We start from the raw sequence: 22837 nt of genomic DNA, 5'->3' as shown, positions 1-22837 counted from the left end.
AACAGCTGAAGACTGATTTCTTGTAGTAACACAAGACCACAAGCACAGGGCCACATGAACGACTACGCCAGTCTTGATCAAGCTTAGAACGCAAGTGGAAGGTTGGACAGAAGTCAGAACCAGAAACTGTTGTTGATCTTTATTTATGCCACTTATTGGAAAGACAAATGCAGACCACAACCACCACACCTCTTTGAAGACATACATAGTACGACAGGACAAATAGTTCATTTAGGAATGTAATGGCTATGTTGATTTATATTGGGAAGCAAATCTTTAAAAAGCTGAATGTTACACATAAAACAATACCTCACAAATATCAGTTTAAACATAGTTGACTTTTCAGGTCCACAAGGGCCTTACTATACTCCCAGCACAACACAACGATACTCAAACCCTTCAAAAGAAGGTTGGGAGTTAAGCTCTTCCTCTATATTGGTCCATAGAACACAAAAGGATGGTAGGCTTGGCCCCTTTTGGTCCATGAACAAACCAGTTAAAAGCTTGAACACTTCCTATGCTCCCTCAGCTTGGGCATTCATCAAAGGTCCATAATGACCAGCTGACAGAGGGCATTCTCTTAAATAAGCACTAGATAAATGCTGTTTAATGGGTTCAGTATTCTCCTGTAGTGCTGCTTCTGAGAAATGAAATGAGTGACTTCATAGATCAGTAGTAGTCCACCAACAGCTCTGTGTCTCCACTAGGGAAGACCATGGTAAAGGTTAAGCCAGTGTACAATCAAGCACTGTCGTCTGAGTGAAACATCTTCATTAAAGAAAAAAAAAAAACTTAAAAATATCTAGAATAGTTGTGTTAATAGCAATACAATGTTTTTTTTCAGTGATGTGACTTCATGCTTTATCATATCATGGAGTAGTATGCGGTTAAACTAAACTTAACCTAGTCACACAACCAGAGCTTCTGTACATGTGCTGCTCATCAAAGTACAATTATATTTTGTACACACTGTTGAGGAGGCGGCCAGTATCCTGCCCTTCAGCACAGAGCCTCATATCTTCCCTTACTGAGTGACATTTTCGTATCCATCAAAGCGCTACACATGTGGAACTATAAATCAAACCACCTCATTCAGAAACTTGCTCTGGCACTCCCACCAAACACCAGACCCATTGGGAGGTCTAGGACCTGTACTCAATGGCAAACTCTGGGTAAATCTGATATTTCTCAAAGATGACAAAAATGGCGGGATTGCTGTCGTTGTCCACACAGCTGTCGTAGAGACCCTTGGCAGTTCCTTTAGCTGGAGGACGCACATAACGGCTGATGCCACGGGCGAATTGTCCCACCAACACCCGGGCCACGAACATGATCTTGATGCTGCTGGTGGAGTTACAGTAGTTGTGCGAGTATGCAGCATCTCTGGCAAAGTAGCTTCCTACAGGTCAAAATGAGAGAACATGGTAGTAAATGGGTGTTTTCTGCTTCAGTCAGACCATGAAATATAGCACAAAGTGCAAGAGTTAACATTCGTATCCATACACCAGCTCCTGCAAGGCACTTGCTTTTTGGTCTAAATACTTTTGTTTCATTTTCAGGTTTCAGGTCAATTGTACAGTTTTGGACGTGAGGAACAGTATGCACTTGTTCTGCTTACTGTCACTTTTGATGGAGGCCATGATGAAAAGTCTACACTTCCTCCAGTTATAGTTTCAGAGATGGCAGCAGGATATAGAAAGGGGACAGCACCGATCAGGGCTGTGTCTGGTTGTTTGCACATTTGCATTCATTTTGGAGGTGTGAAGTGTCCCTGTTCAGATGAAGCTCATGTAATTTGCATTGTGATGCAGCCCAGTCCCCACACGGAACTCAAACCTGCAGCTTTTGAAATGGGAAGCAGTCGTGCTAGCAGCTGATGCTAAAAGCCATGCGCTGAAGCCCTCTTGCTAGCAGGTCTACTTCCCATGCTCTTGTTGCATTGTGGAGTGACATTTACACTCTGCACCGCTCTGTACTTTAGCTGTACTGTCCAACTACACTCACCCTTTCCGTAGAGCGTGCCGTGGACTCCGCACATCCTCCAGTCAAAGTTCTGCTCACAGATGGCCTCCAGCAGAGAGTGGTCTGTGCCGTGGAACAGCAGGCGTTCCTCTACCGCCTTGCCCCCACTCCTCTCCCTCATGATCTCCTTCTGCCTGGGGAGGTCATGGGTAAAGCACACAAAATGAAGCTCAAACAGACAAACTGTAAGGTCAAGTGTGTACTTCTTATTTGTGAGAATTGGAACTATTAGGACTTGTAACAGATTTAGTTTACGTGCAGTATATTACTATACACCAGACTGTAAGTTGTACTGATTCTTTACATTCTAGTTTTCGCCTTGTTCTTTTTCTTTATACTCCATAAGTCATCACTGAAAATCACTTTCTGTACCGTACAAGTAGCGCTTTTATGGATGTCTGGTGTATGTGAGTTTATACACCACATACCATTGAAAAACTTTCCAAAGTGATCGATTCTGTATCCTTCTGATACTCTGAACAGTGCTGTTGGACATTGTGGTTTTGAACATCTTCTCCACCTTCTGGAAGTCATCAGAGGAGGCTGAGAGTGGAACAAGCTGGAAGCATAAACAACCATATACTGTTAGACTAATGTGAATTAGTCTCATGGGGTCATAAATATGTATATTGTTGGGGCAAGAGATTGTTGTGTAACCTCATAACATTCTGTGGGGCTAGAGACTGACATTAGCACAGTTAGCACATTGCTATTCTGCCCAGATAATTCAGGTTGTTTCCCATTAGTGTCTGGTCAAAGTGTGTGTGATTGTTCATTATTTGGTCTGTGTGGTACTGATCAATGCCTGTGTTAATTTCTTACGTTAATGTCATCCGTCCACCATTAATGTTCCATAAGTGTAAATGATCGCCTGCCTTCCTACCGTGCCATTGTGATGAGTTCTTCCTGTTCGGTATGTGTCAAAATGACATCTAGCCTGACATACAAAGGGATGTGATATGCCTCATATCATTCATCACCAGTGTGAGTTAAGTCACCTTGTAGGTAAAGTTAGGAAGGGCTGTTTGATCCCAGTGAGCTGGCACATCTGCAGAGGAGGAGCTAGAGCTCTCTGAAGACTCACTTGAAGAGAAACACAGAGAATAAATTACTGCAGATGTACCTGTGTTAATTAATATAAACAATGAAACAACAAGAAGCTATCTGGCCACAAACATCTGAAACTCTAAACCCTACTCCTGATATGTTACATCGTATTATAAAATGCAATGTCATACTAATGAAAGTACACAAATCTTAAGAGGCATTAATATAAGGAACTGGCATTATGCTGTTATGTTAAACTCAGAACACAGGGGACAAGGGTACCATTTCAACTTGGTCTGAACGTCTTGAAGAAAGGGTCGTCTTCGGACCTCCCTTTTGGTTTTGTATTTTTGGTTCTGTTGATACATTTCTGAAAAGTAATACAAAAACAAATATAAATTACTGCATACTGATAATCAAAGTTTTTTTAAAAAGTGTAATAAGATTTCTACCTTTCAGGTGGATTGTGTACTGTTGCTCTTTTGCATCGAAGGACAGGTCCGTGTCACCGCTGCAGAGGTAAGCTTTCTCCAGTGTTTCAGAGGTGAGCGAGGCCACAGCTGGTCCATAAGCCTGTACAGAGGACAGAGCTTCCTAAACACCTTAAAGGTGCAGTCAGTGTTTTTTTAACTCAAAAGCAAATCGAATACATGTCTCTCCCTTTTTAGCCTAAGACCATTGCTCCTGAAAGAACATAATTGATTGGATAGCGTAGTTTATTGCTCGGTGATATAGGCCTGGTATTTGTTGCTTTGTGTTATTGATTGTTTACCTCTGTTTGAGCCAAGATACCTCAGATACCTTGGATCTCACCTGTAATCACCTGTGATTACCTGCAGGTGCCAGGTGCCTTTAAGATCTGCCCACACCCCTCTCGCTTTCTCACACACACTCTGCAGTTGCTTACCCAGCAGCAGGACATGCAGCTTACACTCCACCTACCCTTTTCCCCCCAAGGCCATTTTTTATGTTTCCAATTTACAGAGCCAGGTATGTGTGTGAACACTGGAGTTTTTCTGAGTGCACACACAGAATGGACAGCTAGCAGACCGTGAAGAGAAATTAGTTGAATTTGTATTGCATTACAATCACGGACCACACCTTAAATGGTTCACCACAATTTCTTTTCAACCGAATCTCTTTACATCTACTCATATATAAACGTTCTATAGGAGGCACAAGTTGTGAGTCTGATCACAGAGATATCTTTCTCCGCCAATAACAAACTCATTCAGTGCCACTGGTGAACATTCTGTTCTACAAACTGTAGCTACTCACTGACCTTGACTCCGTACTCATTCCAGCCCCCCTGGTCATCTTCCCAGTACCAGCGCCACTCTGTGGTCAGGATGAAGTGAGGCGGTTTGGTGACAGAAGAGGCAGTGGACAGACGCCGGACCTGTGAGCCCGCACTGGTCATAGTGAGGAAGTTCACGGGCCGGTCCCCCGGGGCTTTGTCATTGGTTGGGCTGCAGTAGGCTCTCTCGACCTCCTCTTGATTAGAAAGGTCTTTCCATGTCACACCATCATTGTCCGAAATCTGCCATTTGTATGGAAGAGCGTGGTGGACACGAATGCACTTATCTACAAAGCAAAGGTACAGAATTACTTATGGCCAAAACTTTAATTTCTCTTAAATACTTTAGTTATGCATTTTTAATTCATAAAAACTAGGCTTCAGTTTCCTCAAGCCTTAAATAATATAAGCACTTAGCCTAATAGTATAATGTCTTTCTGGCACCCATGCATATATCTCTATGAAAGTGATTAGCACAATCAGGTAGACAACACTAAGGTTACTATGTTTCTGACTGCAATTGACGGTCCATGGTCATGCCTTTGAAGCTACAGCCTCTGTGGATGAAGTAAAGGCATATTTCGTTGTGGTCGGCTTCACTGATGGAGGCGCCTGAATGCTGCCGTGGCCGCTCTCTGACAGCAGGTAGCGCAAATGGTAGCTTTGGTCCTGGGGAAGATATGGTCTCTAAAAAAACAAAGATAAATCAATGTATCAACTTTAAATTATTTCACATTTATTTAAATATGATTTAATGTGTACTGCATATTCTCTCTTAGTCTGAGTGTGGCCTTTGGATACATTAACTAATAGTGAAATTATCACTCGTGCAGTGTAGAATAAATTAGTTCCCCACACCGGGACGGCAAATTTGTGCAGTGCAGATTTGACACACATTCCTAACATTGCTACTTGGATTGTTAATGAATTGCTACTTACTATAGGCCGTTTTCATGGCGACTGGCCTCTCTCCACTCATCAGCAGCCGGTTCTTGTAGATCAGCTGGAGGTTTCGAATGTTCTCTGGGCTGAAGCCTCTGCCGTTGAGGATCTTCACGCTGCTTGCGTCAAACATGTGTGCCCTCTTACAAGCGGGCCCAAACTTACAGTCCCCCAGAAGGAAGTGCTGGCACACATGCAGACTGGTACACTTCGATTGAAATCTGCAGGAGCCGTGTACCCCATTGCCCTTGTTGTAATGAGAGCATATCTGGAAGGTTTTCAAAGATGTTTCATAAAAAAACAAAGCTTCAATAAGGAGCTTGAATTAAGGTGAATACGATGAATGACAACAGATTACGTTGAGCAAACAGTAAAGCAAATGGTTCCGTTTCCTGAAGAGAGGCACACTTATAGCCTACTAATCATTATGTTCAAAAGACTGAAGAGCAAACTAGGCTACATCCAACACTGGGTGAGTGTATTATTATATAGGCCTTTACTCGTGTTTTTCTTTCACAACATTGAAACTAGCTTGTCTGGTCATTATTCTCAGTTAATTAGCATTTAGTTAATGCACACCTCATATAATTAGTATTTTGGGATATATGCTACTAGGCTATGCACTGACCTCAGGCAGCAGGTACGGATCATTCTGTAGGAGTAGGGAACACAACTCCCCTACACCTAGTTCACTCAAACCCGTTTTCTGCAGAAGCGCCCTGTTCGCCGGGGAGTCAAAGCTGTGTGGGTGTTTGCATTTGGCCCTGTTAAATTGAATATATATTAAATACGTACACACATTTCTTAACTTGGTATAGTCCTACAATCTGGTGTAATACAGTGACCTAGCCTACCCAAATGCAGGCACTGATGACGCTTGCTCAGCGTCAAAAACTACACTGGCCGTATATGCTATACGTTTTCAGATAACACAGTTATCACTTACATACACATACACACGCACACATACAACAGAAGAGAGAGAGAGAGTCTGATAACTTACCCAAATCGACAATTCCCGCAGACAAAATACCTACACAAGTGTAGAAAACTGTCACAATGAAGGCATTGGAGATTTTGACAGACTCGTAACGTTGTTTTAGCAATGACCAGACAGTTAGGTCGAATGCCTGTAGGATTGATGGACTTCTCTTTACCATCAATTAATAGGAATTTACTCTCGTCCAAGAGCTCTCTAAACAGTACATGTTCTGCGACTGCCATTTTTCGTTGTAAAACTTGATTAAGCTTTTTAAACTCTAAACATCCTTGGTTTTGACAGAGGATTGTTATAACAGAGAGGTCGATCGGAGACGACATTTTTCTGCATTCGTCCGACGAGCTGTCATCCCACTTGAGCCCAAGAGGCGTAGGCTACTGGATATACCCGGAGTCTCGTTTCATCAGAAAGGAAAGCGAAACTGTTGCTTTGAACCTGCTATTACATCTGCACGACAGGTGAAGGCGCTGGCTCTGGGTATCCTATCCTTACGTATACTCAACTCAAGCAATGGTACTTCTAATGATGCTGTTAGACCTGTTAGATCAGTTATTGTGAAATCAGTCATTTAGCAATAGTCATATCAGTCATAGTCATATTATTAAATACGGGCTACAATCGCAGACATCATAAGCTATCACCACCCCCGCATTGAAACATTTTGTTTTGATAAGCCAACATGCCTTTATCCTTTTTAATATTACTGTAGTCTACATAATATGTCTATATTGTTATTATCCCTGGGGGAGTATGGGGCTATCCACGCACACAGACTTCCCTCTTGCATCCCCCAAGCATCCCCAACCTAGTCCACCCCAGCGTGCCCCATGAGCTTCACCCATCTCTGGGGTCCCCCACTCCACCATGGCACCAGTGGCAAAGGGAGAGAGCAGTCTCCCCACCCGGCCTCAAACACAGATTTACCAAACCAGCCCCCTACCCCAACGCCAAATAGCCTGGCTCCAGAGTGTGGAACTCCCTTGTAAGGTTGACCCCTGGACCCCAGAGATGGGTTAACCACTAATGTGTGGGGCACCCAGGGATGGCACGTGCATGGCCAAGCTTCCCAAAGGGGAGGGCAGTGTGACAGAGTCGGGTGGGGTGACTGCTCTCTCCCTTCGCTACACTCTGATATTGGGATAGTTGTATGTGTCCATTTAAATTTGAATTAGTGTTTTCAGTTACATGAATGGTGGCTTTTTGTGACTGTTACTAATAGGCTGGACTTGGCCAATGAAGTGAGCAGAGGACTGCTGCCAGCCAATCATACGCCAGTGGCAATGTCTACTCTTCATGCTTATTGTATTCTATGTCATCCATAAAGGAAATGAGAGGTCACATGACTACTGTAATGTTTGTCGCAATAGTATCAGTGGGATATAACCAATGCATTGTTCATAGAATTGGACTGTATACATCTAAACATTGTAACATTTAACATAAACAGAGCCGGATCCTGTGATGTAGTATTGATGACATTTAACTTAAAAACCAGCAAAAGGGTGTCTGAGGCATTTGCAAGTCTACATAGCACACGCTAAACCTGCAACATTTTAACCTTTGGATGAGGTGCACTATGTGGATTTACAGACTGTCATCCACAAGCGATGAGATGTCAAAGCAGAAACCAATCTCAGTAGGACAATTGTCACTTTTCCTTAAAGAGACCTGACAATCAGCTGCTTAACTGCACACAACATCCCATCAAATGCATTGTTCCATCTTCGTAAATGATGCATCATATTTTGTTAATATCAGAGATTAGGCCTGAGATTAGGGACTGTATATTATATATCCCACTTAACTTGAGATTGCGAGAGACAGCATGCTGTCAAATTAGACAGAATTAGACTTTTTGTGTTAATTATACCAATGTTCCAATCACAAATCTGTGACTGTTGGACAACTACCAAGAGTTGTTTTGTAAATCTAATAGTAAAGATAACATGTAAATGTAGCTTTTCCAGTTATTCATGTGGGATATAATCAAACTATTAAATATTCAAAGTGAAAAAAGCAAGACTGTCTGAGTGAATATCAGGAGTGAAATGCAAGCACACAGGGCTATAAACAGTATGCATGTAAAAGCCTGACCTATGGACTACATTGTCAGCGAACCACCTTCTAGATAGGATATTGTGTTTTTGGGCACAGGATATGATAGAACAATGGCTGAAATACAGAGAAGTCTTGAACAGTTCCTGCGCTTCTCTCTTTGCTATAAGACGCTTGAGGAACCGGGTCCCCTAGGGCCTAGGCTGCCAGCACAGCTTTTGCTGTAAGACGTTTGAGGAACTGGGTTCCCTTGGCTGCCACCACAGCTTTTGCCAAGCATGTCTTTCACAATCCTGGGGGAAAAGCACTGGATAGGAACTGCCCGTTGTGTAACAGAAAATCATCCAAGGGAAATCTCAGGGTCCATTTCTCCTTGAAAGAGCTTTCAGACACATTTATAAGATGACTAATGACCCAGAACAGAGTGGGATGGTGTGCAGTACACACACTAAAACACCCAAATGGTTCTGTGTGGATGAGGACAGGGCTGAGTGTGATGACTGTGACAGTCCCACTCAACATTCAGGACATACAAATCATACCCTTACAGGATGCTGTGCAGGACATGGAGCTAAGCAGAGTACTAGCTCACCACATTTTCACTATTAAGAGTGGACATCGTTAGATTTGCTATAACTTACTGGTGAAATACTGGTATTGAAAATTACTTGCATTTTAACTGATGTAACATATCAGGGGAGCTGCTGTGTTACCTGTAATGAAGACTGCATGTTAAGTGGGATATTACACTTCTGTAAACACCAATGACCTTAACATTAGTTTGTGTATATGCACTATAAAGGCTTTGAGTCAGAGTTTGGAAGTGTGTCCTGTTGCAGGGGAACATCAAGTCAAACTTCGACTTCCAAAGTCCACTAGAAAATAATTTCACAGAAGCTGAAAAGGTTTGTAATGGAATACATCTCCAGATAATGGAATAACTCCTAATAATTTAATAAACATTTCTACTTCACTTCACAAAAAATGTAGAATGTAAATCAGACCTGATAATGTAATAACTTCCTAACAATGTAATAAAATGTCACAGTAATATTGCACAGTGGGCACTGCCACTGGTAGATGAGAAGAGAACTGTATAGCCAATTAAATCAATTTTTTTTCACCTACTCCTGTATATATATTGCATATGAGCTAATTATCTACTCATATAGTCCATATTGTCATCAGTACAGCCTTCAACCACTAGATGGAGCTCCAATAGAGCTAGATATCTCTTCCTGCTCCATGCTAGCTTGAAGTTACATGCATTGGGTTTTGATCATTTCAAGTACAGTATGGTATTTCAGGTACAGTATGAGATCAACTGTAATCAGTACCTCTGATTATACCTGATTACCATGATTGTAGATGTTGAGTTCTGTGCTCTCAGCTGTATTGTATTGTAGTGGCATCTAGTGGTGAGGTTGCTGAATTGCAACCAGCTGAATATCCTTCACTTTACTCTATAATAAACTAAAGCTTCAACTGACACCTTTTCGGTCATTTTTTATTTCCTGTTAATATAATCCCTTATTGACTCGCTGGTGGTAAACTAAGAGGAGAGGACCTGCACTTTCAGCACTGAGCAGCATGTCCAGTTGCCATAACATACAACATGGGCTCCATTAAACATGTGACCCCCAACATACAACATGGGCTCAATTAAACATGTGGCCCCCAACATTAAGAAACAATAAAGGCCCACATGCTGTACAGTGTGTCTAGAAATGAACCCAATCTCAGGTTGAAATGTCAATTATAGATCAACATAAAATGTAATAACACACAATGAGCTTTAATTTAATTTGACTTGTTTAATGTTCTACAACTACAAACATCTTATAGTAGATTGATGGGGTGCATAGTTATTAATGTTGCTCTAACAACATAGGAAAAGTCATGACACAACATCATATAATTAAACTTGTTAATTATTTCTGAACTTGCAAATACACCCAAATGTTAATAAAGCCCTACAGCTTACATGCATAAGCTAGATTTTTTTTGTATTCCATTGTGTTTCTGTACTGAAAATAAAGATGACTGTATCCTTAAACAGGGCTTGAATTCAGATGACACTGAAGTGAAATATTGAAGCCATTTATTGTTTAAAATAAAACAGTAACTTTCTCAGTTGTTCTGTTGCCCATAATAACTTTCTCAGACTAAGATACATTTGAAGTCTTCTTATGACATCAGATGAAGATCAAGTCTCTTTCAAGATGTCTCTGCTCACCTTGCTTATCAAGGTGTCTCCACGATGTCTCTGTGATGTCTCTCCATCTCTCTCCAGTGTCTCCCTCTGAATGTCTGAGGAGCCCTCAGTTATACCACTGTGGCACACAGCAGTTACAAACCCGGAAGCAAACCATATAAGGGAGTAGTGAAACCACCAGCACAACAGATATGATGTTCTACTCTGTAGGCCAGTACCAGCTGCACCACACGGCCACAGTCAGAGGCTCTAACCAGACCCAGAGGGGCCCATCATGGCCCATTGATCCTCAAAACCATATATCTAGAGGCCTCTCTGACACAAATAACATGTGTAAAGATTTTTTTAGTCTTAGCAACATTGTAAAACAGGTCACAGTGACACAGCACAAACACACACCCTTAGATTGTCATGGTAGTCAGACACTGAAGTAATAATGTTTCACTGAAACTCCGTTACTTATAGAGCTTCTTGATTAAGCTTCACCTAAAATTTTACATTAACTAACCAAAATCCAACATGTCTCCCATGTACCCTACTGGCTTATTACAGTGTAGTATTACAGCATCCCATTCAGAACTTATGGCCCTCTGTTTCAATGTTTTTCACTGGCAATTTAAGTGGGCTGATCTGTAGGGTTATATCACTGTCATATTCACTAGAGGAAAAATAGGGGAAACAATTTTCCCATGAAAGTGTCCTTGTAGGTGTAAAGGTGAGACATGTCACTTGGGTCGTAGAAGGACACCTCTCCTCTCTCATAATCCAGCTGCACTCTGATCCTCTGAGGTTTGGTCTTCAGGGAAAGGATATTTGAATTTGCTATGTATTCGTATTTTACCTTTCGTACAGTCCAGATCCCATATTTTGAACTTAAGGTTACCTCACCCTTCCTCTCCACAGACTCCTTGACTACACCCAAATTCCACTTACTGCAGTACCCCACCTGCACAGTCACAGTCACCCATTGCTTTTAAACAAAGCAAGACACAATACACGGACGGAGAAGACCACATGAGACTAAGAACTGAAACACACACACACGGACACACAACACACACACTTAACTGTATCAACCGTCAACACACATTACAATAAAGTAATGACATGTCATGTACACTATGGAGGACCAAACCTGCCATATCTACAAATGAATGAATGAATAAATAAATGTCCACATCCATGCATTTAGACAGAAAGAAATGAATACATGTATTAATGAATGCACAATTGTCAATCAATAGTTACTTATAATTTACATTTATGTATGTATTTATTTCTGTATTCATTTATTTATTCATTCATTCATTTATTCATTCATTTATTTCTGTATTCATTCATTCATTTATTTATTCATTCATTCATTCATTCATTCATTCCTGCATTCATTCATTCATTCCTGTATTTCTTCATCTCAATAAGTTAATGAGATATAGAAAATACACGTTACATGTCGAAGTTCTCAACATTCACTGCATCTAGCTATCTAAAAATGTACAAATTGTGATGGTCAAATTGCATTATGGACCTACCGCTGACAGGCATATCTCTTCTGTCGGATTATGGCAACGGCACATGAATATATCTTGCAGACCTGCAGTACGTCACATCCCCGAAGGTGGCTTCAAAACACCAACACTAATAAAACACGCTTATTTATGGCGAAACTCACACTCTATTTACATTTAATCTATTTACATTTATAACTCCGTTACACACACACCCTTAGATTGTCATGGTAGTCAGACACTGAGGTATTAATGTTTGTCTTAAACCCCTAAGATACTTATGGAGCTTCACTTAAAACTTTACATTTACTAACCAAAATCCCACATGTCTCCCATGTACTCTGCTGGCTTATTAAAGTGTAGTATGACAGCTTCCCATTTAGAACTTAATAGCCCTCTGTTTCAAAGTTTTTTCACTGACAATTTAAGTGGGCAGATCTGTAGGCTTATATCACTGTTATCAGTATCAGGGGAAAAATAGGGAAACATGTTTTCCTTGAAAGTGTCCTTGTAGGTGTAAAGGTGAGACATGTCACTTGGGTCGTAGAAGGACACCTCTCCTCTCTCATAATCCAGCTGCACTCTGATCCTCTGAGGTTTGGTCTTCAGGGAAAGGATCTCTGAACTTGCGTTGTATTTGTCTTCTTTCTTCAGTGCAGTCCATAACCCATCTGTTGGCCATAAGATTACCTTACCCTTCCTCTCCACAGACTCCTTGGCTACATCCAAACACCAGTTACTCCTGTCCCCCATATGCACCTCCCAGCAGTGCTTTCCTGAGGGGAAGCTATCAATAAATATGAGTACTAGTTTTGTTATATCAGTACTCTGGAACAATTTATGGCTGGCTTTATGGAGTAAAAGTTGAAAAGTACCACTTTATGTGTGGGTGCATGTGTGCGTGTGTATGTATGCGTATGCATGTTTTTGTTGCTTCTTCAGGGAATACTAACTAGACACTGAAGAAATTATATCATGGACCTAACTCAAATTTGTAACAATGCTAACTTATATGAGAAGCACATTGTACCTATCAATCAATCATTATGTACTTAATAAGTGTTACTGTCTAATGGCGCTTATTATAAAGTGGGACCAGTAAAACTGTATCAACATGTGCATGAACATGATAACAGAATGACAGAACTATTGGCACCAGAGCATGTCTGCACACATGTCAGCCCTACTACCAGTACTTACAGTACTCTATAGTCTCCATCATCTTCTCCCAGACTCTGAACTTGAGGTTGCCCAGGTGTTTGGCTTCATCTATCATAGCCCCTGAGAGCAGCTGTGGGTCCTGCAGTGTGCACTGGGCTCTGCAATCACACACAAAAGTCACTCAACAAACAGAAGAACTGACAGAAGAGAGATGAAGAGTAATAATAAGTGATGATGACTTACCTGCTCTTAGTGCTCTGGTGTTCCTAAAATATAACAACAAAATGATCATCTAAAGAATTTAACAAGTAGGATAGGTGATTGGATGATTATATGGATTAACATTGACAGCAGAGCAAAATTTACACCAATTACCTTGAGAAAGGAAACACTGTCCTGCTTCAGGTCTTTTTCCACATGTTGAACAGAGTCCTTGAAAGTCTGAATCTGCTCCTGAAGGGTCTTTATTTCTCTGTCAATGATCTTCCCCTTCTGTCCTCTTCCTCCCTCAGTGCAGTCAGTCTGGACTCCTCTTCCTCACTCAGGAACTGATGAAGCTGCTTAAACACCTCCTTTATGCTTCTCTCTGAAGCATCTAGCTGGCTCTGTAAATAGCGATGAACATGTTTATGAATGTTAAGGCAGGCAACATTAAATGTTCAGTGTTTAAGTGTGCAAATAAGTGTAATGTACTCACCTTTGTATGTTGCCCCATGTCCTTATTTCCAGATTTTTTTTGCATTTTATCATGGTCTGACTTAAGTTTCTCCTGACACACACAAAAAAATGATGCTCTGACTAATATTGTATTATTATTTGCTGTGAGGTTTCTCTTCAACATTTAATAGAAATAGAAATGGTGTACGTAGATATCATTCCAATCCCAGACATACTCAAACTATATGCCATCTTGCTGATATGCAACACAACATTTTCCATATTTGTGCCACTACACATACATAATGTTAAATGTATAAAAGAAAAGACCTATCCTTAGTATCCATAGTAGCCTACAGTTGTATCAACATATTATCAATAACAATAACAGATAACAAATAAACAAACTAGCACTTTTTGCACTTCTGCTTCTACTCTCTGCCAACTCTCACTTACTCTCACACCCAGTGTGTCTCCTTGACTTGTAAATGGCTTTGGATAAAAGCATCTGCCAAATGAATCAATGCAATGCAAAATGTAAATAGTTGTCTACTAGTTGTAGCTTTTACACAAAATGCATATATTTTCAAATTTCATTATTTGAATTATCTTGGTGCCAAATAGCAAAACAAATTTGGGTTTTACGGACTGAAGGAACAAGGATTTAGGATTTAGAGTTAATACGTATATGCCATAGTCAATAATTCAATGTATCTCATTCCTAGTTGTAATGTTTACTTTTATTTGGAGATGTGTGAAATGTGAAACTTCTCATGTGTATTCTGGACCTGCCCTACATGAGGTGTGAGATAGCTCTCAACTTCCTCCCCAGCCAGGGCATAGTATCCTCGGCCACATGCATAGATTTTGAGTTCTTTGATCATGGCTAGAGTTCTGACACCCCTGTGCTCTGTGTGAGCAAATGGGTCTCAGACTTCACGACTCCCAGGTAATAATTAGATACATATTCATTAATGGAGGGAGCTATGGGGTGACACCCCTTGCTTTGCTAATAGGATAAAAGCCTGTATTGTTCCAAAGGCTGACAGGAAGAGAATTAGGTGAATCCATCCGGTGATATCTAAGTCTCTCCTCGTCTGGTGTACATCATTGCAAGATCAAACCTGAATTTTGGTTCACCATCAGACTGTCTCCGATATGGGATAAAATGAATTCCTATCAGGACCACACATTTATTTACAATATTATTCACAACAGTGTCCGCCTCCTGACTGTTCAAAGGTTGCTAAGAAACTTCACAAGGAAATAACTCTGTAAAACCACCCAGGTCATTCAATGACATTAGCTAACAGAATCCTTGCAAAATATGTTACTGCAGTGAGATATGCTACCCAAGCACATTAAAACGGTACATTCACCTGTTGTTCAATTTACTTTTTGTACTCACTTGTGACATCTACCACCAGCTAAAATTATGACCTAGATTTTTAGGGTAAGACTTGGTGTCCAGAGTGCTGTGTGGGGTTTTGGCACTCATCACACACAGCCTTGCCCTCGTCCACACAGAACCAGGTTGGTGTTTTAGTGTGTTTGCTGCACACCACCTCCTTTCCCTCATCTGGGTTTTTATCCTGCTGAAGTCGTCCGGCAAAGGAGTCAGCCAGCTCCTTCAAGGAGAAATGAATGCCTGGGTTGTCCATAGATGACTTTCTCTTACAGACTGGACAGTTCTTGTTCCTTGCTTGTTCCCAGAATTTTAAAAGACACGCCTGACAAAAGCTGTGATTACAGTGAAGGGACACTGGGTCCTTAAAAGTCTCAGAGCAAATATGGCAGCACAGAAACTTCTGAAAAGTCTGCTGCTTCTCAGCCATTTTTACAGCCTGAAATGGTGTCTGTCTGCCTGTTTGGCTACTCTTTATAATCTGAGTTTACTTCCTTCTCCAAAACCAAAAGTTAAAGTTTACCAAGATTACCTTTTTCTTGAGTACAGTGATTATTTTCTTTCATATTCTCTTTCATATTGTCATTATGATGTTGGTTTGCAAATTATTTATATATCCAGATATTTGGGTTTTACACCCAAGGACAACAATGTGATATCAAGTTTAACCAATGGGTAGGATAAGCGGTACCATCTCTGCCCTATAGATGGCTCTAGTTGATAGTTTCTTGTGAGCAGGGAAGCTCATGGTGGCTGACGCTGTTTCAATGCACCGCATTTTACCCATATTATTTTTACTCCACCATGTTCTTTCTAAATGTAGTTTGCCTCATTCAGTTATGCTGCTTACATCTTTAAAAAGTCAACTTTACTTCCCTCCCGCTCCTCCTTACCACTTAGTCCCTCAGGCTCTAACACTAGTCATCCAGTCACTCCCCTGCTATCCAACTTATTACGGATGTGCTCCTCTTTCACTTTCTCTTCTGGACATTGTGGCACAAGTGACATTTACTGAACTCCAGAAAAGTAGTCAGTTTAGGATTAAGTCATTAACATAGTCTTCTGTGTTGTGTTACTGATGCGTTGTGAAAATTGTCTTTCCTCTAGAATATCCTTTTTAATTTGCAGAAGTAATTTGAGTTATACACGAACAAAATCCCTGTGCAATTGCTTGGGGACTTCCCGAAGCGGCCAATCTTCTCACTGTCACATGCGAGTACTCAGGACACAACATAACAACTGCACAACCTTGATCCTGCGCAGCAAGAGACAACAACGCACAACTGGCTGGAGTTGCCGCATGTTGAATTCGGGATTCATGACGGCACTCCTTTACAATCGCAGTCTGAGAGCAGAGCAGAGAGCCAGCATCTGATTAGAAGAGCTCTGAATTCTTAAGACTTGTCCAGACAAGGCTGCAAAAATGATTTTCTTACACGAGCAGACCTAGGAAAAACTGCAAATATTTCTGCTGTAGGCAATGTTTGTTTGACAGTTCAAAAATAAGTGATGGCAGTTGTTGGCGAAGATGTCTGTGTGGGTGAGTTCAAATCTTTCTTACTGAGTTCAAATTGTAGGCTACTTCATTTGCTTAATGCTGCTTCTCCTTGTGATGGTACTACATCAAACAAGACAAATCCAAGACAAAAATATAAACAAAACAAAAAGAAAAGTATTGTAATTACATTCAGTGTATACGACATGTTCATGTTTTCATTATGATACTCTTTTGACTATGTTACTAATTTGACTATGAATAGGACTATGTACAATATTGAGAATTAACATTCTGGATGTTTTAATTCTCTGCCATAATCGTTTCAACGCAACAGCAGCATTCTTGGAAACGGGTGTATAGGCCTACTGTACTTCCGTGTTGTCTTTGAGAAATGCTGGCTTTTTTTTTCAGAAACACATAAGCTAGCTAATAAACTGCATAAACTGTCAGTGTGCGCAATTCGATGGTATCATTCATGAATTCGTCAGAATTGCCATTAATACATCTTCAACTATTTGGAAGACTAGCACAGTCTGGGGTACGTTTCCCAAAAGCATAGTTGCTCATTACTTTACCAGCTTACATAGTTGGAACCATGCAATTGCAATGCAAGTGTTTCCCAACACCATAGTTCGAACTGGAGGTAATGTGGTAATATTTGTATAGTTGGTGAACATGGATTAACTCATAAGTATGAAATGCCTAACTTAAAATGGCTGACAAATGGTACCAAACAGGCTGATCCCAGGAAATGGGAGTGGTGCTCACACACGCAGAGAGAGAGAGAGAAGTTGGGATGGAGTAAAACGTTAGAGTTCAAATCTTACTACTTCATTTTAATGCTACTGCTTCTCCTATTGATGGTACTACATCAAATAAGACAAATCCAAGAAAAAAATATACACAAAAAAAGAGGAAGTATTGTATTTACATTCAGTGTGCAACATCATGTTCATGTTTTCATTATGATACTCTTTTGACTATGTTACTCATTTGATTATGAGTAGGCCTAAGTCAAATATTGATAATTCACATTCTGGATGTTAAAATTCTCTGCCAAGTAACCACAATCATTTAACCAGAACAACTGAAGCATTCTTAGCGACAGGTTGCACCAGTTATACTGTACTTACCGTGTTGTCTTTGAAAAAATGCTTTCATTTTTTCAGAAACCCATAAGCCAGCTAATAAACTGCATAAAGTGTCAGTGTGTACAATTTGTTTGTATCAGTCATGAATTCGTCAGAATTGCCATTAATACATCAACAACTATTTGGTAGACTAGCACAGTCTGGGGTACGTTTCCCAAATGCATAGTTGCTAACTATATTACTAAATGGGAACCATGCAATTGCAATGCAAGTGTTTCCCAAAACCATAGTTCGAGCTATGAGTAGTAGCCAACTGTTCTTCCTTGTTGCAGCCCAATGCAGATCTCAGTTATGAAGCGCCCTCACCAGTGTCAAGAGAAGTCAGTAAGGGGTGGTCAGGTGCCGCTGATACGAGAGGCAGAGGGCGGAGAGGATGAGCTAGAGGGGGGAGTGCAGGTCCTAGTGGTACAAGAGGATCTAGAGGAAGAGAAACAGACATAAGTACTACAGATTGAAGGTGCTTCAGATTGCAGGTCCTGCATACCTATGCAAGGTACTTCAGATTGCAGGTTGTGCATACATGTCAAGTTAACATGACTGAAATCCGTGAGGTCAGTGATTGAAATCTGTGAAATTCCATGAGCCATCCCCACCGCCCACTATTTCATTTTATTTTATCCAAAAAACATAAAACCACAGCTACCCAACTCACTACTTGTTGGATTACCAAACCATTCTGGAGAATCATGTGCACCCAAGGGTTCAAACATTGTACCCTGAGGGTGGTGCCGTGTATCAGGATGATAATGCGCCAAGGTGAAGTTGAACATCTCCCAACCGCAGTACCTCAGATGTTAGTCGTTAATGCTAACCTCTGTCATTGTATGGGAAACGCACCCCTGGATAGTTAGATTGAGTTCCCTCAAAAGATACAAATCTGAGACTTTGTTGCTCTGAACCATTAAAATATGTTGTACTATACTGGACAGCATCTGTACTGTACTACAAGACAACAAGTTGTATCTGCTGTATATACAAGTTATATTCTCACCACTGTGTATTTTAAATGGTTTTCCCATTTGGTTCTGTGTGACCATGAGTGTAAAAAAGACTTAAAGACATTTATTTTGATGTCAGCTCAATTCAGAAAATAATGCATTTTGATAGGTTGTAAATGGACTGACCGCTGTAATTAAAAAGCTTGTCTGAGAAATTAGAAAAGTGAATGTGAACATTAATTAATTCCTAAGTGAAAGAGTGCTGACTTGTTTGAACTCTGTGCCAGGTGAAAGATGCATCGTGCTGGTGGGGAACCGGGGAGCTGGGAAGAGCTCAGCTGGAAACACCATCCTCGGCAAAGAGGTGTTTGACTCAAGGAGAACCACTCAGTGTGTGAAGAGACAGGGAGATGTAGCAGGGAGGCAGGTGACCGTAGTCGAAGCTCCAGGATGGTGGAGAAATTACCCTCTGGAGGAAACTCCCAGACTGACGAAAGAGCAGCTGGAGCTCAGTGTTTCTGTGTGCCTACCAGGACCTGACACCTTTCTGCTAGTCATTCGTCTGGACTCTCGATTCACCGAGACACAGCAAAGGACAACTGAAGAGCACCTGAGTCTTCTCGGTGAGAGAGTCTGGAGACATACAATAGTGCTGTTCATCTCTGGGAACCGGCCGGGTGACACCAGCATAGAACAACACCTGAGAGAGGAGAAAGCTCTTGCATGTCTTGTTAAGAAATGTGGTAACAGATATCACATCCTCAACAGCAGGAGAAGGGATGATACCACGCAGGTCACAGAGCTGCTGGAAAAGATTGACCATATGGTGATGGGGAACAATGGCTGTCATTATGAGGCGGACACAGAGAGACTGCAACAGTTGGAGCAGAAGAGGAGGGAGACTTCTGACCAAAGGACAGACATAATAGAGACGGTGAAACAACAAAGAGCGTTTCTCAGGACATTAAAAGGTGATCTCATCAATCATATATCTGTTTGTTAATGTATTGCAAGTTTTTTTATGTTTGCTAATGAAATAAGGTGTATGGAAAGTTTTGTAATATTCCATATAAACTAAAAATGTATTCTTCCACAATATGAAGGTGTCCTAAAATAATAGTTTTGTGACAAAAAATGTTGGTGTCTCTTTGGTCAGATGATACATTCCCTCTCTCCGAGCTGAGGATCTTGCTGCTGGGTTACAGAGCAGCCGGGAAGAGTTCAGCAGCAAACACCATCTTAGGGAGGAAGGAGTTTGACCTGAGGAGAGCGGCTCAGTGTGTAAAGAGACAGGGAGATGTAGCGGGGAGGAAGGTCACTCTGGTCGAGGCTCCTGGATGGTGGAGAAATTACTCTTTGATTAATACTCCTCAACTGATCAAAGAAGAGATTGAGTTCAGTGGCTCTTTGTGTGCCCCAGGACCCCATGCTATACTGATAGTTGTGCGTGTGGACTATTCGTTTACAGAGACCCACAGAAGAGCATTAGAGGAACACCTAGGCCTTCTCAGTGAGACAGTCTGGAATCACACTATAGTGTTGTTTGTCTTTGGGGATTGGTTGGGAGACACAATCATTGAAGAGCACATTCAGAGTGAAGGAAAAGACCTCCAGTGGCTGGTTGAGAAATGTGGAAACAGATATCATCTCCTTAACTGTCAGAGCAGTGGTGACGACAAACAGGTTGCAGACCTTTTGGAAAAAGTAGAAGAAATGGTTGCAGGAAACAACAAATGTCTTTGTAAGATTAGGAATGGAAGGATAGTTGAGCTAGAAGAAAGAAAAAGGGGCAATAAAGAACAAGTGATGAAGAGGAGGATGATGGTTGAGAAACAGAGAAAAGATTGCAGCGCACTAATGGGTGAGTTCACATTTTTTAAATTAGGTAATTTGTTGCTAATTCCAAAGTACACATTGAACCCAATTAAAAATACCTAATACATTATCTAAAGTAAATATTTTAAATATGTTAAATTAAAATGATAAATCTTCTTTTCTTTTATCAGATGATGCATTTCCTCTCTCCGAGCTGAGGATTGTGCTCCTGGGTCACAGAGAAGCAGGGAAGAGTTCAGCAGCAAACACCATCTTAGGGCAAAAGGAATCTGACCTGAGGAGAGCGGCTCAGTGTGTGAAGACACAGGGAGACGTAGCGGGGAGGAAGGTCACTCTGGTCGAGGCTCCTGGATGGAGGAGAAATTGTCCTTTGGGCAACACTAACAAAATGACAACACAGGAGATTGAGCTCAGTGTGTCTTTATGCTCCCCAGGGCCCCAAGCTGTAATATTAGTCCTAAATGTAGACACTGCATTCACAGATACTAACAGGGAAGCTGTGAAACAACACCTAGAGCTTCTCAGTGAGCGGATCTGGAAGCACACCATGGTGCTGTTCACAGGAGCAGATTTTCTTGGAGATGTAGTCATTGAGGAGCACATTGAGAGTGAAGGCGCAGCCTTGAAATGGCTCATTGAGAAATGTGGGAACAGATACCACATTCTTAACAATGAAAACACGACGACACACAGGTGAAAGAGCTGCTTGACAAGATAGAAGAAATGGTGGCAGGAAATGGAGGCTGTCATTATGAATCGCACAAAAAGATCTTCAAAGAGAGTGTAAAGAAGGACATGCAGAACAGGGTGAAGGAGAGAGCAGTGATGGTGAAAAAACAGAGAGAGAATCAGAGATTGTGCATGGGTGAGTCTAAAAAATATATACTGTACAACCATATCTAACATTACATTGATTATCATTTTAAAAGCCAATAGCAAATATCGTCAGACTATCAACTGCATTTATTTTGAACCAAAATACTCACCTTTACTTACTCCTATACATACTCACCTTGACTGGACCTTTTCACTGATGGCCTACAGAAACGGCTGGGCCCCTGTACAGTCCTCGGAGAAAAAAAAGTATAGCAAGTGATAGTAACAATATTGCAATTGTTTTCCCACTAGGAGATGCTCTCCGTCTCTCAGATGTGAGGATTGTGCTGCTGGGACACATTGGAGCTGGGAAGATTTCAGCAGGAAACACCATCCTGGGTAAAGAAGCGTTTGACTTAAAGAGCACAACTCAGTGTGTGAAGAGAGAAGGAGAGGTAGCAGGAAGATGCGTTACTGTGGTCAAGGCCCAAGGATGGTGGAGAAAGGACCTCTCAGAGAAAACCTCAGAAATGACCAAACATTCGAGCTTGTCTCAGTGTGTTCCTGGACCTCATGCCCTACTACTGGTCGTGCGTGTGGACACTGCATTCACAGCGGCAAAGAGAAGAGCAGTGCAGGAACATCTAAAGATCCCAAACGTGTGGAAACACGTCCTGATATTGTTCACTTGTGGGGACTGGCTTGGAGGTGCAACCATTGAGCAGCACATTGAGAGCGAAGGGGGTGAGCTAAAGTGGCTTATCGACAAGTGTGGGAACAGATATCACGTCCTCAACAACAAGCAGAGAGGTGACGGTGCCCAGGTCAAAGAGCTTCTTGAGAAGATAGAGGAAATGGTTGCTGGTAATGATGGGAAACTGCTACAGTTTAAAAAACCTGTGGTTACACCAGAAGTGCAACAACTGACATCTTCCAAGCGGGCTAGAAGTTACCAATACCTTCCACCTAACTGTAAGGATTTACACAACATTCTCTATTATTCACTAACTTTACATAAATATTACTTGTACTATGAAGTAGGCAGATGAAGGCTCAGTTTCAGCAGGCGAAAGGTAATAGATATGCAACAAAGGGTATTAAGGACACGTACTTCACCCTCCCTTCATGACAGTCCAGTATTATCAGGCTTATTTTTTCTTCGCCACACATATTGGGGCTGCTGTTACAACATACGTCTTCATGTGATTTACTTTAATCAAACACCATACATGTGTTCCCACAATAAGATTAATTTATTTAATGATAAATACATCTGATATTCCAATCAT

General features: G+C 41.2%; 2 protein-coding genes and 1 pseudogene across 2 annotated transcripts; 1 reads left to right on the top strand and 2 right to left on the bottom strand.

Annotated features, from left to right (window-relative positions):
* Positions 1-124: 124 nt before the first annotated feature.
* LOC105905105 (protein mono-ADP-ribosyltransferase PARP12-like) lies at positions 125-7144 on the bottom strand. The gene is made up of 11 exons (XM_031564520.2): positions 6312-7144; positions 5937-6072; positions 5306-5576; positions 4907-5053; positions 4352-4653; positions 3522-3642; positions 3352-3439; positions 3021-3105; positions 2451-2581; positions 2005-2156; positions 125-1399 (listed from the first exon to the last, which is right to left on the bottom strand). The coding sequence occupies exons 1-11, from the start codon at positions 6626-6628 to the stop codon at positions 1143-1145; spliced, it is 2007 nt and encodes a 668-aa protein (XP_031420380.1). The 5' UTR covers positions 6629-7144; the 3' UTR covers positions 125-1142.
* A 4770-nt stretch (positions 7145-11914) lies between these two features.
* Positions 11915-13888, bottom strand: LOC116219974 (annotated as a pseudogene).
* A 2412-nt stretch (positions 13889-16300) lies between these two features.
* Positions 16301-20676, top strand: LOC116219135 (GTPase IMAP family member 8-like). Its single transcript, XM_031562107.2, has 2 exons — positions 16301-16849; positions 19184-20676. The coding sequence occupies exons 1-2, from the start codon at positions 16819-16821 to the stop codon at positions 19897-19899; spliced, it is 747 nt and encodes a 248-aa protein (XP_031417967.1). The 5' UTR covers positions 16301-16818; the 3' UTR covers positions 19900-20676.
* Positions 20677-22837: the final 2161 nt, after the last annotated feature.

The sequence above is a fragment of the Clupea harengus genome, chromosome 3 (genome assembly GCF_900700415.2).
Source record: "Clupea harengus chromosome 3, Ch_v2.0.2, whole genome shotgun sequence".
Taxonomy (NCBI): domain Eukaryota; kingdom Metazoa; phylum Chordata; class Actinopteri; order Clupeiformes; family Clupeidae; genus Clupea; species Clupea harengus.
This window is presented reverse-complemented; position numbering and strand designations above follow the sequence as displayed.